Raw genomic sequence first — 13271 nt, 5'->3', positions numbered from 1 at the left:
AGGAGGTGTGTGTTTGTGTGTGTGTGTGTGTGCACATGGGTGGATTTAATCTCTCAGTAGGGATGCTTAGTAGCCTGTGTGCCTGATGTTGAGTGTTGATCCCAGATGCGGGGGAGAGACAGAGGGCATCCATCATGCCCCGTGTCAGTCAATGACGTAACTCTTAAGTCAGGTCTGTATTTAGACTCACTGGTGTTGATGAGGAACTGGTTGGAGACTCCAGGGTGGTCCACGTCATGAATAGCACTGGCAAATATGGCAGCTAGGATCTCCAGGTCTGTGAACACAGCCTGGGAACAGCAGAGAGGACAGTACAGGGTCACACCAGACATTCAACCAAATAACAGCAAAACAGAAATCTGTCAGTTTCAGACAAACTAAAGCTGAAGTATATTTTTGTACAAATACAAATGCAGTGTTATTGATGAATTGACTGATTGATTGAGGGGTCCAACCTCTAGAGCGGGGGTGGATAGCAGCACGTGAGTGGACTGGGTGACATCAGCAGCATGGATGTTGTTGTGATAGGCCACGTCGCCATGGTAATGGTCTTCTAAGGTCATCAGGTAGGTTATAAAGGTGTCGAGTGGAATTTTAAAAGTTTTTAACAAGTCTCTCTCCTATAAGAAAAACAAAACAAAAGCATAATTTTGTATTCTAGTAGACTATGGATACAAGTCATGTTAGTACAATCAACAAAAATAGAGCAGATCAAATTGAACTGATCTATACCTGGAATATAGTATGCATCATGACCGTCAGGGGCCTGTTCCCAGAGAACTCAGTGACTTTGAAAACGTTAAGGCCCCATTTATTTACATCCTCCAGCTCCTGCAAAGGGAAAACAACCATTCTTACACTGATATAGTTTTAGAGCCTATCATCTTCTCCTCTTTCTCTATCCCCCTCTCTAGATCTTTCCCTACAACTCTCTCCCCTATATCACCCTCTATCCCTCGTTCTCCCTCACCCTCTCTCTTTATGTCTCCTCACCCTCCCTTTCCAAACCCTCTCTCCCAATGCTGCCCACCTTAGCCAGTTCGTCCTCTGTCTCGCTCTTGACTCCGAAGCGGGGTATGTTAGAGTTGGTGAGGCTGGAGCTGTGCTGCAGTTTCTTCACCCCACTGATCTCAGACATGGGCCTGTTCTTCTTGTCTTCCTTCTCCTTCTGCGTCTGGGGAGTCGGCATCTCCACCTCGTGCTGCTTGTCTGTGTCAAACACATAGAGGAAGAGACAGTGAGTGAGACGTCGAAAATATCTGTATTAACAACACAGAAGACACCCTATGGGCCCTGGTCAAAAGTAGGGCTTTATATAGAGAATAGGGTGCCATTTGGGACGCAGCTCTAGCCTCTCTACAGGGCCAGTATGAGCAGGGAGGAGTCCAGTGGTCTCTGTGGTCACTCACCCAGGAAGGTGCTGGAGATGAACTCTGACACCTGGTTCCCCGAGCGGCTCATCTCAGACAGGTGGCTGAGCTCCCTGTTCAACATTCTCTTGAACTGGAACACAACACACACACACACACACACACACACACACACACACACACACACACACACACACACACACACACACACACACACACACACACACACACACACACACACACACACACACACACCGACAGACACAGACACAGACACAGACAGACAGACAGACACAGTGAGAAGGGGTTACAGTTTGTAGTATACCAGGGAACATTTAGTTACATTCTGCACTGGATGAGTCAATCATGATTTTGTATGATTTAGGAGAAAGGTGGTGGAATCCTCGAGCACATACTGGAGGATTCTGTCCGGCCATATCTCTATTGAGGGCCAAAGTCATTTCTAAAGGTAGAAGAGTCTTTTAGAAGGGAAACAGCAGACACTATGAGACACCACACTTTAATCAGTACTACTACAGCATGCTCCACACACACACACACAAACACACCAAGTTGAGAGGCTGGAGGTGGTACAGATCAGGTGAGATACCCGCTGCACCCCCCTGCCAGCCACAGTTCTGATGTAATCAGTAACCTAATTCTCCGTCACCCACTTTCGTTCTCCCTCTCCCTCTCTCCCTCAGTCTCGCTCTCTCTCTCCTAAACCTGATTGGAATGGCAGACCCAAATGTAGCTTTGACCTTTGATTTGGAGGACAGTCAGAGGAATGTGGAGGTGAACTCTTAAACAACAGTGATTGCGAAACCAGGCTGAAGGCTGTATCGCTACGAAGCAGTTCCGTAAAGCGTTACATTTTATCGAGAACGCTTTCGCCTCAGTGCACTTTCCCACAGCGCTCTTTCACCACAGTTACATCAGCAGTCCCAACCCACTAATTTATTGGGTTAAACACACAGAAGGCTCTATCTAGTTTTATATTTATCTAGTTTCACAAAGGTATAGGCTATAATTTGTAAATTAGATTTAGCTACAATATCACAAAGACAGCGCAAGTAGATAGAGCCCAGGAACATATAGCATCTACTAGTGATGGGGGGGGGATTGATACAGTTACATAATTAAAATATGATATTACAATATTAATTTTGGATGATATTTGTAAAAAATATCTATATGTCTATATTTTTTTGCTACTGTAGGTAGCGTTAGCTAGCGCTAGTCGGCTGTACCTGCGTCAAAACTCCGGTATTTTTTATCCTATAGCTTGTTCTCCATCTTCTTTTTAAATAGTGAGCCAACATGTTTTTACCACTATTACTTCCCTGACTGATCAAAACGTGTTTTCTCATGCTCTCTATTGTCTCTCTGCAGCAGGTATAGTCAGCAATATGTTTCTAACATCAAAATCGTAATAAAATCGCAGTATCGAATCGCAAAACATATACTATTGTATCGTGAGGTCCCTGGCAATTTTCCAGCCCTAGCATTTACTGTGCTCAACTGTAGTGCTTACAATATCTGAATACACACACATTTACATTTCATTCTCAACCTGGCAATTGTTGCCCCCGCGTTAGGGAGCCAGCTTGCATACTATATAGGAATGGTCAATATGGATCAATATTAGAGGCCATTATGAACCCATAGTGCTTACTGTGCAGTTGGACTTTGACATAACCTGGCCAAACCAAGGGATTGGAACTCAACACCTTCAAGCGACCTTATCCAATGATCAAACAGACATACACTGTGTATATGAATGTGGAACACAGTGCTGAACATTTCTTTATCGATGGACATGTTGGTAAAGCTTGAAGCTTCCCTTCCTTACAATAGAGTCGCTGCAATTATTTTGGTACCCAAAGCAAAACAATCTTTGTTCCAGAAAGTGACTGCCGTTGATACAGCCCTTTGATATTCACCAACGCACTCAATGCCACCCTTTCCAACACAGCATATCCCTTTTCCTGCATTTTATACCAAAACCTGTCCCTGTACGCTATAAGCTATAAGTCATGTGAACATACTCCTCCATAGAGGCATCAGTAGCCGGCCGTGAGAGCATCACCTTTATCACACCAACTGGGGGGAGCTGCAGACAGCACACCAATCCATACTACCATTTAATCATAATGCCAGAAATACAGATGGATTATGTCAAACAACACCTTTGTCTCTCTATTTACAGCTCAAAAAACTAAGTTTAAATGGATGTCAGGGACAAGCATGCTTTTCCTTTGTCTGATAATGACATCATTCTCACCTCATCGGAGGAATGATGGCTTGCTTTTTCAGAAAAATATATATTAATAGTATTAGAATAATAAAATCCACCTCACATCTTACCTTTATATATCCCCAGGACACAGAGAGCAGGTAGTTGGCCTCAGGCATTTTGAAAAATGTGAAATATGTGGACCAAATATAAAAAGAACAGGCAGACTAGAGCCAGCTACAGCACAGAACAACAGAACAGGAGAGAGAGACCACCAGCAAAAGCAGCTCAATACAGCGAGAGCACAGAGTCCCCGAATAAGAGGGGTTTTGAGGTATACTGAAGGTCCATCCACTGAACACAGTCAGTCATATCTGCTCCGTCCCTCCCCATTGGGAAAGCCATAGTCCAGGATCCTGACTGGAGCACTGCACTCTGGGGAAGCTGGGGACAGAGTGTGGGTGCCCGTGGCTCTGATGAGAGCATCGTCTCGCACACACACACACACACACACACACACACACACACACACACACACACACACACACACACACACACACACACACACACACACACACACACACAGTGAAACCCACACACACACACACACACACACTGCTGGGGTGTGTGAATAATAGATGGTGTGAGAGGAGGATGCTTGGATGCTGCCGGTGCTCCTGGAGAGAGAAGGTCTCCTGTCAACAGCTTGTAAACAAGGCTGCTTCTGCCTGTCTATCACACACACTCCCATATGAAGCACACGGCTGCTGCCCTCATCCACAGACACACAGCCTATCAGGGAGAGGATAGGGAAAACAGTGAGCTCATCACCACAGCTGATTGGATGGGCTGGAGCAGAGTGAGATCATCCCTCTGTGTGATTGGCTGAGGTCGAGGTTGGAAGTTATTCCTCTGAGGAGTTTTTACCCCATTTTTAAAAATGTATTCTGCAGTACAGCGGGATGGGGACATACTGTATGCTTGTACTGTGTGTGTGTGTGTGTGTGTGTCATCTAGCTGAGGTAATCTGTGGGACACTGTTGCTGGAAGCGGAGATTGTCTCATCTTGGTCATGCAATATTCACACTGAAGATAATTCAGGCAAATTTCCTGGGAGAAAACCACAGAAAATTATATGTGAAATAGGTTTAAATCTCATTAAACTTTCACTAGTCGTGAGCGTCACTGGACTGTCTGGAACACTTAGTACAGCACAGAGAATACTGTATGCCACTTCACTAAGGGTCATACATGATGCTGGATTCCATTTGTTTGACCATGAGGCCATGGCTTTGTCCTCTGGTCAAAATAAGTGCACTATATAGGGAATAGGGTGCCATTTGGGACACAGCCCATGTCTATGGTCCAGAGTTTTATGGTGAGCAATAACCTGTCTGGGTTTTCTCTGAACTGGGGATGGGTACAGCACCACTGTATGTGTGCTTCTGAAGCAGTTATGCTGGAGTATGGATGGATGGTAGTCAGAACACATGAAAATCATTAACAGAGGAAAGGAGAGCAGGCTATAGTTTTGCTTAAATAAACATGCCACCTCAAAGTATCTAGAATGGCAAACTAGATTGGTGGGGCATACACTTAGACTAGTACACTATCAGTTTCCTACCTAAAACAATGAAGTCAAGCGTTGGGACAACCAAAATACCCCCAGTAGATAGCAGACAGACAGAGCCACTATATCAGTCTGAGGGTACTGTCGTGTCTCAGATTACTTTACACCTTGGGTCTCCAAAGGCGCCCAGAAGGCATTGTGGGTAGTTTACAGCTGCTGGAACAGATGAGACTGCTGGTCACCTGTTGAGAGAGATATAGCGCCTCTTTCTGGGTCCGAGAGACTAGGAACAAGCCGTCACAGGCCCACAAAACACCCACGCACGTGCAAATGCACGCACACACACGCACGCACACACACGTACATTCGGTCAGCTAGCTAGCCGGCCTGCTATTGATAGCTCAGCGAAGATGTGTGAACCCACACCTTTCGGTAGAAATTGGAAAGGATCACACCATGTTTAGCTGAGACTTGTCTGTAATTTATTTTTGGGAAGTTGGACTCAAAATAGGAATTCCCTACGGAATATAGACCCAATCAAATGGATCTCATATCCAGAGCTATTGTTTGTTTTCTCACATTTATTTTTGTGGAAGATTTTTGTGTACGTAAAAGCTAACAACATGTACAACACACACACACACACACAGTTTACAAATGGTGCTATATAATATATTATTATTAATACAACATGCCCTTTGCTATCAATAACCAATATGTCTTTCTACAATTTCAGGGTAGATCAGGGACAATAATGACATGTGATCGTGACATAATCAAATAGGTGGGTGAAAAATACAGGCTGGTCACTAGAAATAGACAGCGATTTCGGACGTTTGAAAAGGTCCTGAGAACATGCCTTCTTCGGCGCTCACCAAAAAAGAAAAACGATGGCCCAGCACAGGGCGCCAACCCATGATGCTCGGAGCCAGGGTGCGCTGCTTAGACCACTGCGCCATGGCAGTTCACAAGCTGTGAGAAGACCATGAATGGTGATGATACCTAGCGTGTCATTTGAAATTATTTTGTTTTAAGTTTTCCCGAAACTATAGCCCTAACCTTAACCACTCGGAATTAATGCCTAAACTGTTAACCTTTGAGTTGTTTCTGTTTTAACCCTGTAACCACTAGTTCACCTACATGTAGTTCACTACTCCCCAACACTGCCAGTGAATGAAACATAGAATTAGGAATTAGAATACTAGAATGGACATTAACCTTCTTTCAATGGGATAAATGTCAGCCATTTTGGTCAGGGAGTTGGTCAACCATGGTTTGCCAGTGCTGTGATAAGATATTGTGTAAAATAATGAATTTGAATAAATTATCTGCAATGTATGTTTGTTAGCTAGCTGGCTAGCTAGCCAGTTTTAAAATAATATTTCTATACATTCTTCAAATTAACTGCCAATATGGCAACGTTCCATTCAAAAAATGCAGTCAAGCCACAGATATACACTAGCTCAAATCAGTTAATGATAGACTTAGACATGTTGGAAATGCAACAAGCACTGATATTGTATCATATAATAGCACTCACTGCTTTCCAAGAATACAACCATTTTGACATTTATGGTCTGTTTACATATATTTTAGAGGCTATTTATACAGAAAAATGTATGCACTTACTAACTGTAAGTCGCTCTGGATAAGAGCGTCTGCTAAATGACTAAAATGTAAAATGTAAATGTAAATACATGACAAGATTTTAGGTTGACAATAATTCTATTACACAATTTCTTATATATTACATGCCTTACTTTTTTTTCCTGCATATTTAAAATCAGGATTATGCCTCTACTGCCATTCATTCCAATTAGAATGGTTTGGATTTCCCCCTGACCGGTTACAGGAGGGAGTCGCAGTTCCGGAGCGACCCACTAGGTGTCATCCTCCAAGAACCTTAGGCACCTCCTTACTCACAGTCTGGACTAATCATTATCCTATTGGTGTCACCTGTGTCTACCTGTTCACCTGTGTATTTATGCCCTCACTTCCCTGTGTTCCCTTGCTCAGTTTTCTCTGCTAGTATGCTCAGCAGTACTTATCAGTGTCTGATCGGAGAAGTATGTACAGGTACTCGAGAAGTGTTCTACCTGTTTCTTTATTATTTCAGTCTTAGTTACTATTTCGTATTTTGGCTGTCAGCCTGTTTTTGGAGACTTATTTGCTCCACCTTTCTTTTATCGTGTTAAGTCCGTTGTTTTGTATCCTGGCTTCGGGACCACCAGTAAAGATCCTTGTTTCACCATCTCTGCCTACTGTCTACTGTCTATCCTGCACTGCACCTGGGTCACACCTCACACCAACCCTTACACTGACCAATATGGCTGCCATTTTGATCCCATTGTAGAACTTTGAGTGTTTATGACATAGCCCCTCTAGTAATTTAATTAATAGGTTGCACCTCCATCACTCAGTCGCGTCATAAACCTTCTCAAGCCGCCCTCTACCGGTTGCACAATAGTGGTGCCCTAAAGCCGTGATAAGCCTGGAAATACGATTAGATTGCTAAAGTGGTCAGATATTTAGTAGGACACAACTTTGCCTGCATTATCATGTCGTCAAATTTACTTTAGACAGATGGCAATGTTGTCTTTTAGCTAGCAAAAATCTGATGTCCTCCGCTCAATCTTAGCTAACTAGCGAATGTTATACTGCATCTAAAGTCAATCTGCCGACATCAAAATGATAACAAAAGGTTTTCCTACTAATTATTTTCCTCCTATTGAATGGCATTGTATTTCCAAGCCATTTCTGATTAAATCGTCATCAGTGCTCATTGACGATGCATCGAGCACACTCAGTTGGGCATCAGTCCAAAACAAACGTTCAAAACAATATTGTGACGAAACATGCAACCGATGAAGAGGATCTCTATGGAATGAAATCACTCCTGTGTAACAATAACAGTGATGTCACCATTACATATAGTACATGCAATTACACCAGCTAGCTCTTACAAACCTCCAGCCTGTGCGCTACGTTCTACCTAAGTATTTTATAATGCACACGATGCAACCTGCTAACCCCCTATAGCTACACCGAGTGCACAAAAGATTAGGAACAACTTCCTAATATTGAGTTGCACCCGCTTTTGCCCTCAGAACAGCCTCAATTTGTCAGGGCATTGACTCTACAAGGTGTCAAAGCGTTTCTCAGGGATGCTGGCCCATGTTGACTCCAATGCTTCCCACAGTGTCAAGTTGGCTGGATGTCCTTTGGGTGGTGGACCATTCTTGATACACACCACGGGAAACTGTTGAGCGTGAAAAGCTCAGCGGCGTTGCTGTTCTTGACACATTCAAACCGGTGCGCCTGGCATCTACTACCATACCCCGTTCAAAGGCACTTAAATCTTTTGTCTTGCCCATTCACCCTCTGAATGGCACACATACACAATCCATGTCTCAACTGTCGCAAGGCTTAAAAATCCTTCTTTAACCTGTCTCCTCCCCTTCATCTACACTGATTGAAGTGGATTTAACTGGGGACATCAATAAGGGATCATAGCTTTCACCTGGATTCACCTGGTCAGTCTATGTAATGGAAAGATTGTTCCTAATGTTTTGTACACTCAGTGTATCACAGGTGGGCAGTGGCACCTTTCATTGGGGAGGACAGGCTCATAGTAATGACTGGAACGGTATTAATGGAATGGTATCAAACACATCAAACACATGGTTTCCATTTGTTTGAAACCATACCATTCACTCCATTCCAGCCATTATTATGAGCCATCCTCCCCTCAGCAGCCTCCTGTGCAGTGTATATGTATTGAATACGAATAGCACAAAATAGCACAAGTATATATGAATGATACTGGTATTCTGGTATCCAATGCTACTGTTCTGTATTTACGAAATTAAATACTCATTTTGATGTTATAGTAATGAAATAGCCATGTCGTAGGTTGATGGTTGTGTGTGTGTGTGTGTGTGTATTGGAGCACCATTACTGTGTGCTGGAGTGAGACGGCAAGCCAACCAGGCCTGTGTGTTGCTATGGAAACCAGGGATAGTTGTGTGTGCGAGAAGCTCATAAGACAGGGTGACACTGACAATGCTACAGAGTAGAGCCTGTGCTTCTCACCCCTGTATAGGGGCAACGCAATTCTGTCTGTCTGACTGTGGCTGTACTACCATCTGCTAGTGTTACAGGTACAGCATCTGTGTCTGACTGTGTGTCCCTTTGTCTGTCCACCTGCCTCTCCTCTATCTTGTGCTAGGCCCATCCCCCTATTGTGACATCACAGGGTGTGACATCAGCAGGGAGGCAGGCAGCCTCTCCAGCAGAGCCCAGAGCTGATCAGCATGCAGCACGTCAAGGCCTTGCTGGAGAGAGCTGAGCTGAGCATGCTCCCTGCACACCTCCCTCCCTGCATGACAACGCTAGATACAGCTACAGATACTGAGAAAAAAAGATGTATGAATTAATACTAATATTAGTACAGATACTACTGTTGTAGACTACTGTTGTAGAAGAGGCAGGAAGAGGTCAGAGACAGAGAGAGAGGAGAGAGAGAGAGAGAGAGAGAGAGAGAGAGAGAGAGAGAGAGAGAGAGAGAGAGAGAGAGAGAGAGACTAAATATGACACATTATAAGTCAAAGGTTATTGCCCTTACCTTGTTGGAGGCCATCTCGCCGACTGAGTGTCTGGTCTGTAGGGTCTCCAGCTGGTCCAGGCACCAGTCCAGCTCCTCCAGCGTCTCAGTGGCCAGTTTCTGGTAGGCCTCCTCTGGGGGGACGAGACAGGGGGGCAGGGGGTCAGTACGGGGGCGCTTCAGGGGGCTAGCACAGGCTGCTGGCCCGGGGTCTGCCTCCCCACACACAGCAATGCTGAGATGCCCCGAGTGGACGCATGGGTGACTCTTCATACTGGTGCAGAGCAGCCAGTACGAGAGTGAGAGGGGCCAAGTCACAAGTCTGATTTCCACCCCAAGACGACACCCTGATAGGGAGAGACCAGAGGGGCCTAGAGTCCTGAATCCTATCCCAGAGACCAACACCCTGAACCAGGCTGTTCAAAGCCAGAGACCCCCCCCGTGTCTAAAAGTCCTACTGTCCAAACCCTTGGAGGAATGACAGGGGCGTATAGTCCTGGAACCTAAACCCCTGCACTAGGCTGTTGAAGCCCAAGCACCCCCTAATACAAAAACTGTGTGCAACAGCCGTCAACTCCCAGTCAGGAGAGGAACCGTGAGGGATGGTGAACGAACATTGTCAACCAGAGCTGAGTGTAGCACGTGGGGATGTGTGAAACATACTCCTCAGCCTGAAGTGTCCGCACTTGCGCCAGTAGATAGCTAGCTTTTCACGTGGCGTTGACTGGTAAGACGATTCAGTAGGGCGGTCACATGTGCTAGCAAGGCACAGGTCCTGAGTTCACGCCAGGTATGGCCTGAATCAGAAGGAAAGTGGTACTCGCTAAGTAAGCATTGTGACGTCCTTTTCGTTACAGAGCAGCAAGGCTGTTGAGCGTGCCTCAGTTAAAATCACAGCAGAGACAGGGAATATGGAGGGTGCCCTTTAGGTTCAGATATGATACATACAACAATAAAACAGAGACAAACACACAAATGAAAAACAACACACAGAATCCTGGTCTCTCAGTGATGTATGTGTCTGAGGTTCAGTATACAGTCCATAGAAGATATATGATTCCAGTCATGGAGAAGGATGAAGAGCAGTCTGGTTAGCAGGCCCATGTCTGCCCAGGGGAGGGATGGAGGGACAAAGGGGTGGAGGAGGAGGGAGGGATGGGGGTGTAGGAGGGGCAGTAGGTCCAGACGCTGTCCAAACCACAATCTCACAACCAGCAGGTTTTCATCTCCAGGCAGGAACAATGGGGAGCACAATGTAGCATGCTGGTTGGCTGCCTGGTTGGCTGCCTGGCTGGCTGGCTGGCTAGGGGATGAGCGCTTACCGCACACACCACATGCGCGCCAGATGGAGAGCTAACCAGAACACATCACTCTGCCTCCTCAGCCTCCCTGGAGCATAAACGCTACACGTCAACGCTATCCAGAAACAAAAGTGCTTATAATCCAATGAGTGTGTGTTGTGTCTGGGCTCCGTCCTATAGATGCTGTGTGTGTAGCCTCCCTGGTATCCAGACGGCAGATCGATGCTCTTCGTCAGAGCTGTACCTAAAGCCTGAGAGGACTGCACTGTGGGTAGGGGAGGGCCGCACTGAAAGCCTGGCCTGGAGTATGGGGCAGTGGACCTGGAGCTCAATGTGTGTATCCATTCCACAGAGAGGGAGAGGGGGTGAGGGAGGGGCGGTGTACAGATAAGGAGAGAGACAGAGAAAGAGGGATGGTGAAAAAGAGATGGACCATGCAGTATGTGTCTGAGACATATGTCTGACAGAGAACTAGTAGAAGCTTTTTCAAAAGGAACAGTCTCTAAATAATATGTGTAAAGACAGACAGTTTCAAACAATGTCATGGTTGAGGTGTCAGAAGTCTATTCTAACCCCTTCCAAATCTTAAATAACAGTGTATCAAATATTTTTAATTCCTATTGTAGTCCATATTCCCTATTTCTTCTGCAAATGTATGTGTGTGTGCACTGGAGCCTCTCTCAAAGTACATGAATAAAAAGTGTCACCTCAAAAGCCAATTAATATTCATATTGTCTAAATTAGGATTGGGGAAGACTTTTAAGGCAATGGGATATGGTTAGGGTTGCAAAGGCAGTATATATTACTGGAAACTGTCGAAGTTTACCAGTAAGCTACCAGAATGTTGGTATCTTTCAAGGATCTATCACAAGACATCTAGTGGCCCTTTTGGGTACTGCAGATTATCACAGGTGTCTGTAATTATCTCTGGCCCTCTCTCTGGCCTTATCATATGTAAAATATATGAAATAATTAACTAAGATGATTTTTCAATAAAAAATTGAATGACAAAGCTGTAAAACATTTTCCTAAATATAAACCATCAACTTAGTGAATACCATTGGTGTTTGATGACGGTTTTGTCATGAAATATCCTTTAAAACTTTTTAAAAACTTTTTTTTTTTTTTTACTATGTCAATATGTATTTTGCTGTCAATGTTTTGCCATCAAACTGGTGGCAGTTGTGAATAAAGTAAATAGTTGGACGAGTTGCAGAGGTAATTAAAAACAATGCCATTGTTGACTACATGCTTTTTTCATTAATTTGTCTATTTTCTCTTGAACCACATGGTCTATCCATTAGAAACTCATAGACAAAATGGACACAGTAATAAAGAATGAATACTAAATATAAAAAGTTATTCAAGAATAAATTACCAAAGTTACAATAGATTGCCATAGAATTTCTGTTCATTACCAAAATGACTAAAGATATGTTGCATTACACCATGTGTGTAACTAAAGTATACAGAGAGAGCAATCAACTGTGGTTTCAGAAACACACATAGGCACATGGAGGCACTGGAGTGTGTGTCTGATTCAAATCAAATCACATTTTATTTGTCACATGCTTCGTAGGCAACAGGTATAAACTAACAGTGAAACGCTCACTTATGGGTCCAACAATGGGTCCAACAATGCAGAGTTAAAGATAAGATAAAAAATAAAATAAAAAATAGAATAAATACACAGTGAATAACAAATAAAAATAACAAGTAAGAATAACATGGCTATATACAGGGAGTAGAACATATCATGGCTATATACAGGGAGCACCAGTACCAAGTCGATATGCAGGGGTACGAGGTAATTGAGGTAGCTATGTACTGTACATATAGGTAGGGGTAAAGTAACTAGGCAACACGACAGATAATAGACAGTAGCAGCAGCGTATGTGGTGAGTGTGAAAGTGTGTGTGTGTGTGTGTGTTGGGGTGTCAGTGTAAGTATATGTGAGTGTGTGGATAGAGTCCAGTGTGTGTGCATAGAGTCGGTGCAAGAGAGTCAGTGCAAAAAAGGCTCAACGCAGGTAGTCCGGGTAGCCATTTGATTAGCTATTTTGCAGTCTTGTTTAGAAGTCTTATGGCTTGGGGATAGAAGCTGTTCAGGGTCCTGTTGGTTCCAGACTTTGGTGCATTGGTATCTATTACCGTACGGTAGCAGAGAGAACAGCCTGTAGCTTGGGTGGCTG

General features: G+C 44.2%; 1 protein-coding gene across 1 annotated transcript in view; it reads right to left on the bottom strand.

Annotated features, from left to right (window-relative positions):
* Positions 1–190: 190 nt before the first annotated feature.
* The window catches only part of LOC311115064 (3',5'-cyclic-AMP phosphodiesterase 4D-like), a gene marked incomplete at both ends in the record, with an annotated part of 29381 nt that continues 16300 nt past the window's right edge, over positions 191–13271 (bottom strand). Inside the window, 6 exons of the mRNA XM_084190277.1 lie at positions 191–290; positions 456–620; positions 733–831; positions 1031–1209; positions 1410–1503; positions 9801–9913. Of these exons, the coding sequence (XP_084046403.1) occupies positions 191–290; positions 456–620; positions 733–831; positions 1031–1209; positions 1410–1503; positions 9801–9913 (750 nt within the window). The remainder of the gene's footprint in view (positions 291–455; positions 621–732; positions 832–1030; positions 1210–1409; positions 1504–9800; positions 9914–13271) is intronic.

This window comes from Coregonus lavaretus, assembly GCF_964263955.1.
Source record: "Coregonus lavaretus genome assembly, contig: HAP1_SCAFFOLD_5648, whole genome shotgun sequence".
NCBI classification, from domain to species: Eukaryota; Metazoa; Chordata; class Actinopteri; order Salmoniformes; family Salmonidae; genus Coregonus; species Coregonus lavaretus.
Note: the sequence above shows the minus strand (reverse complement) of the source record. Positions and strands in the feature narration are given on the sequence as shown.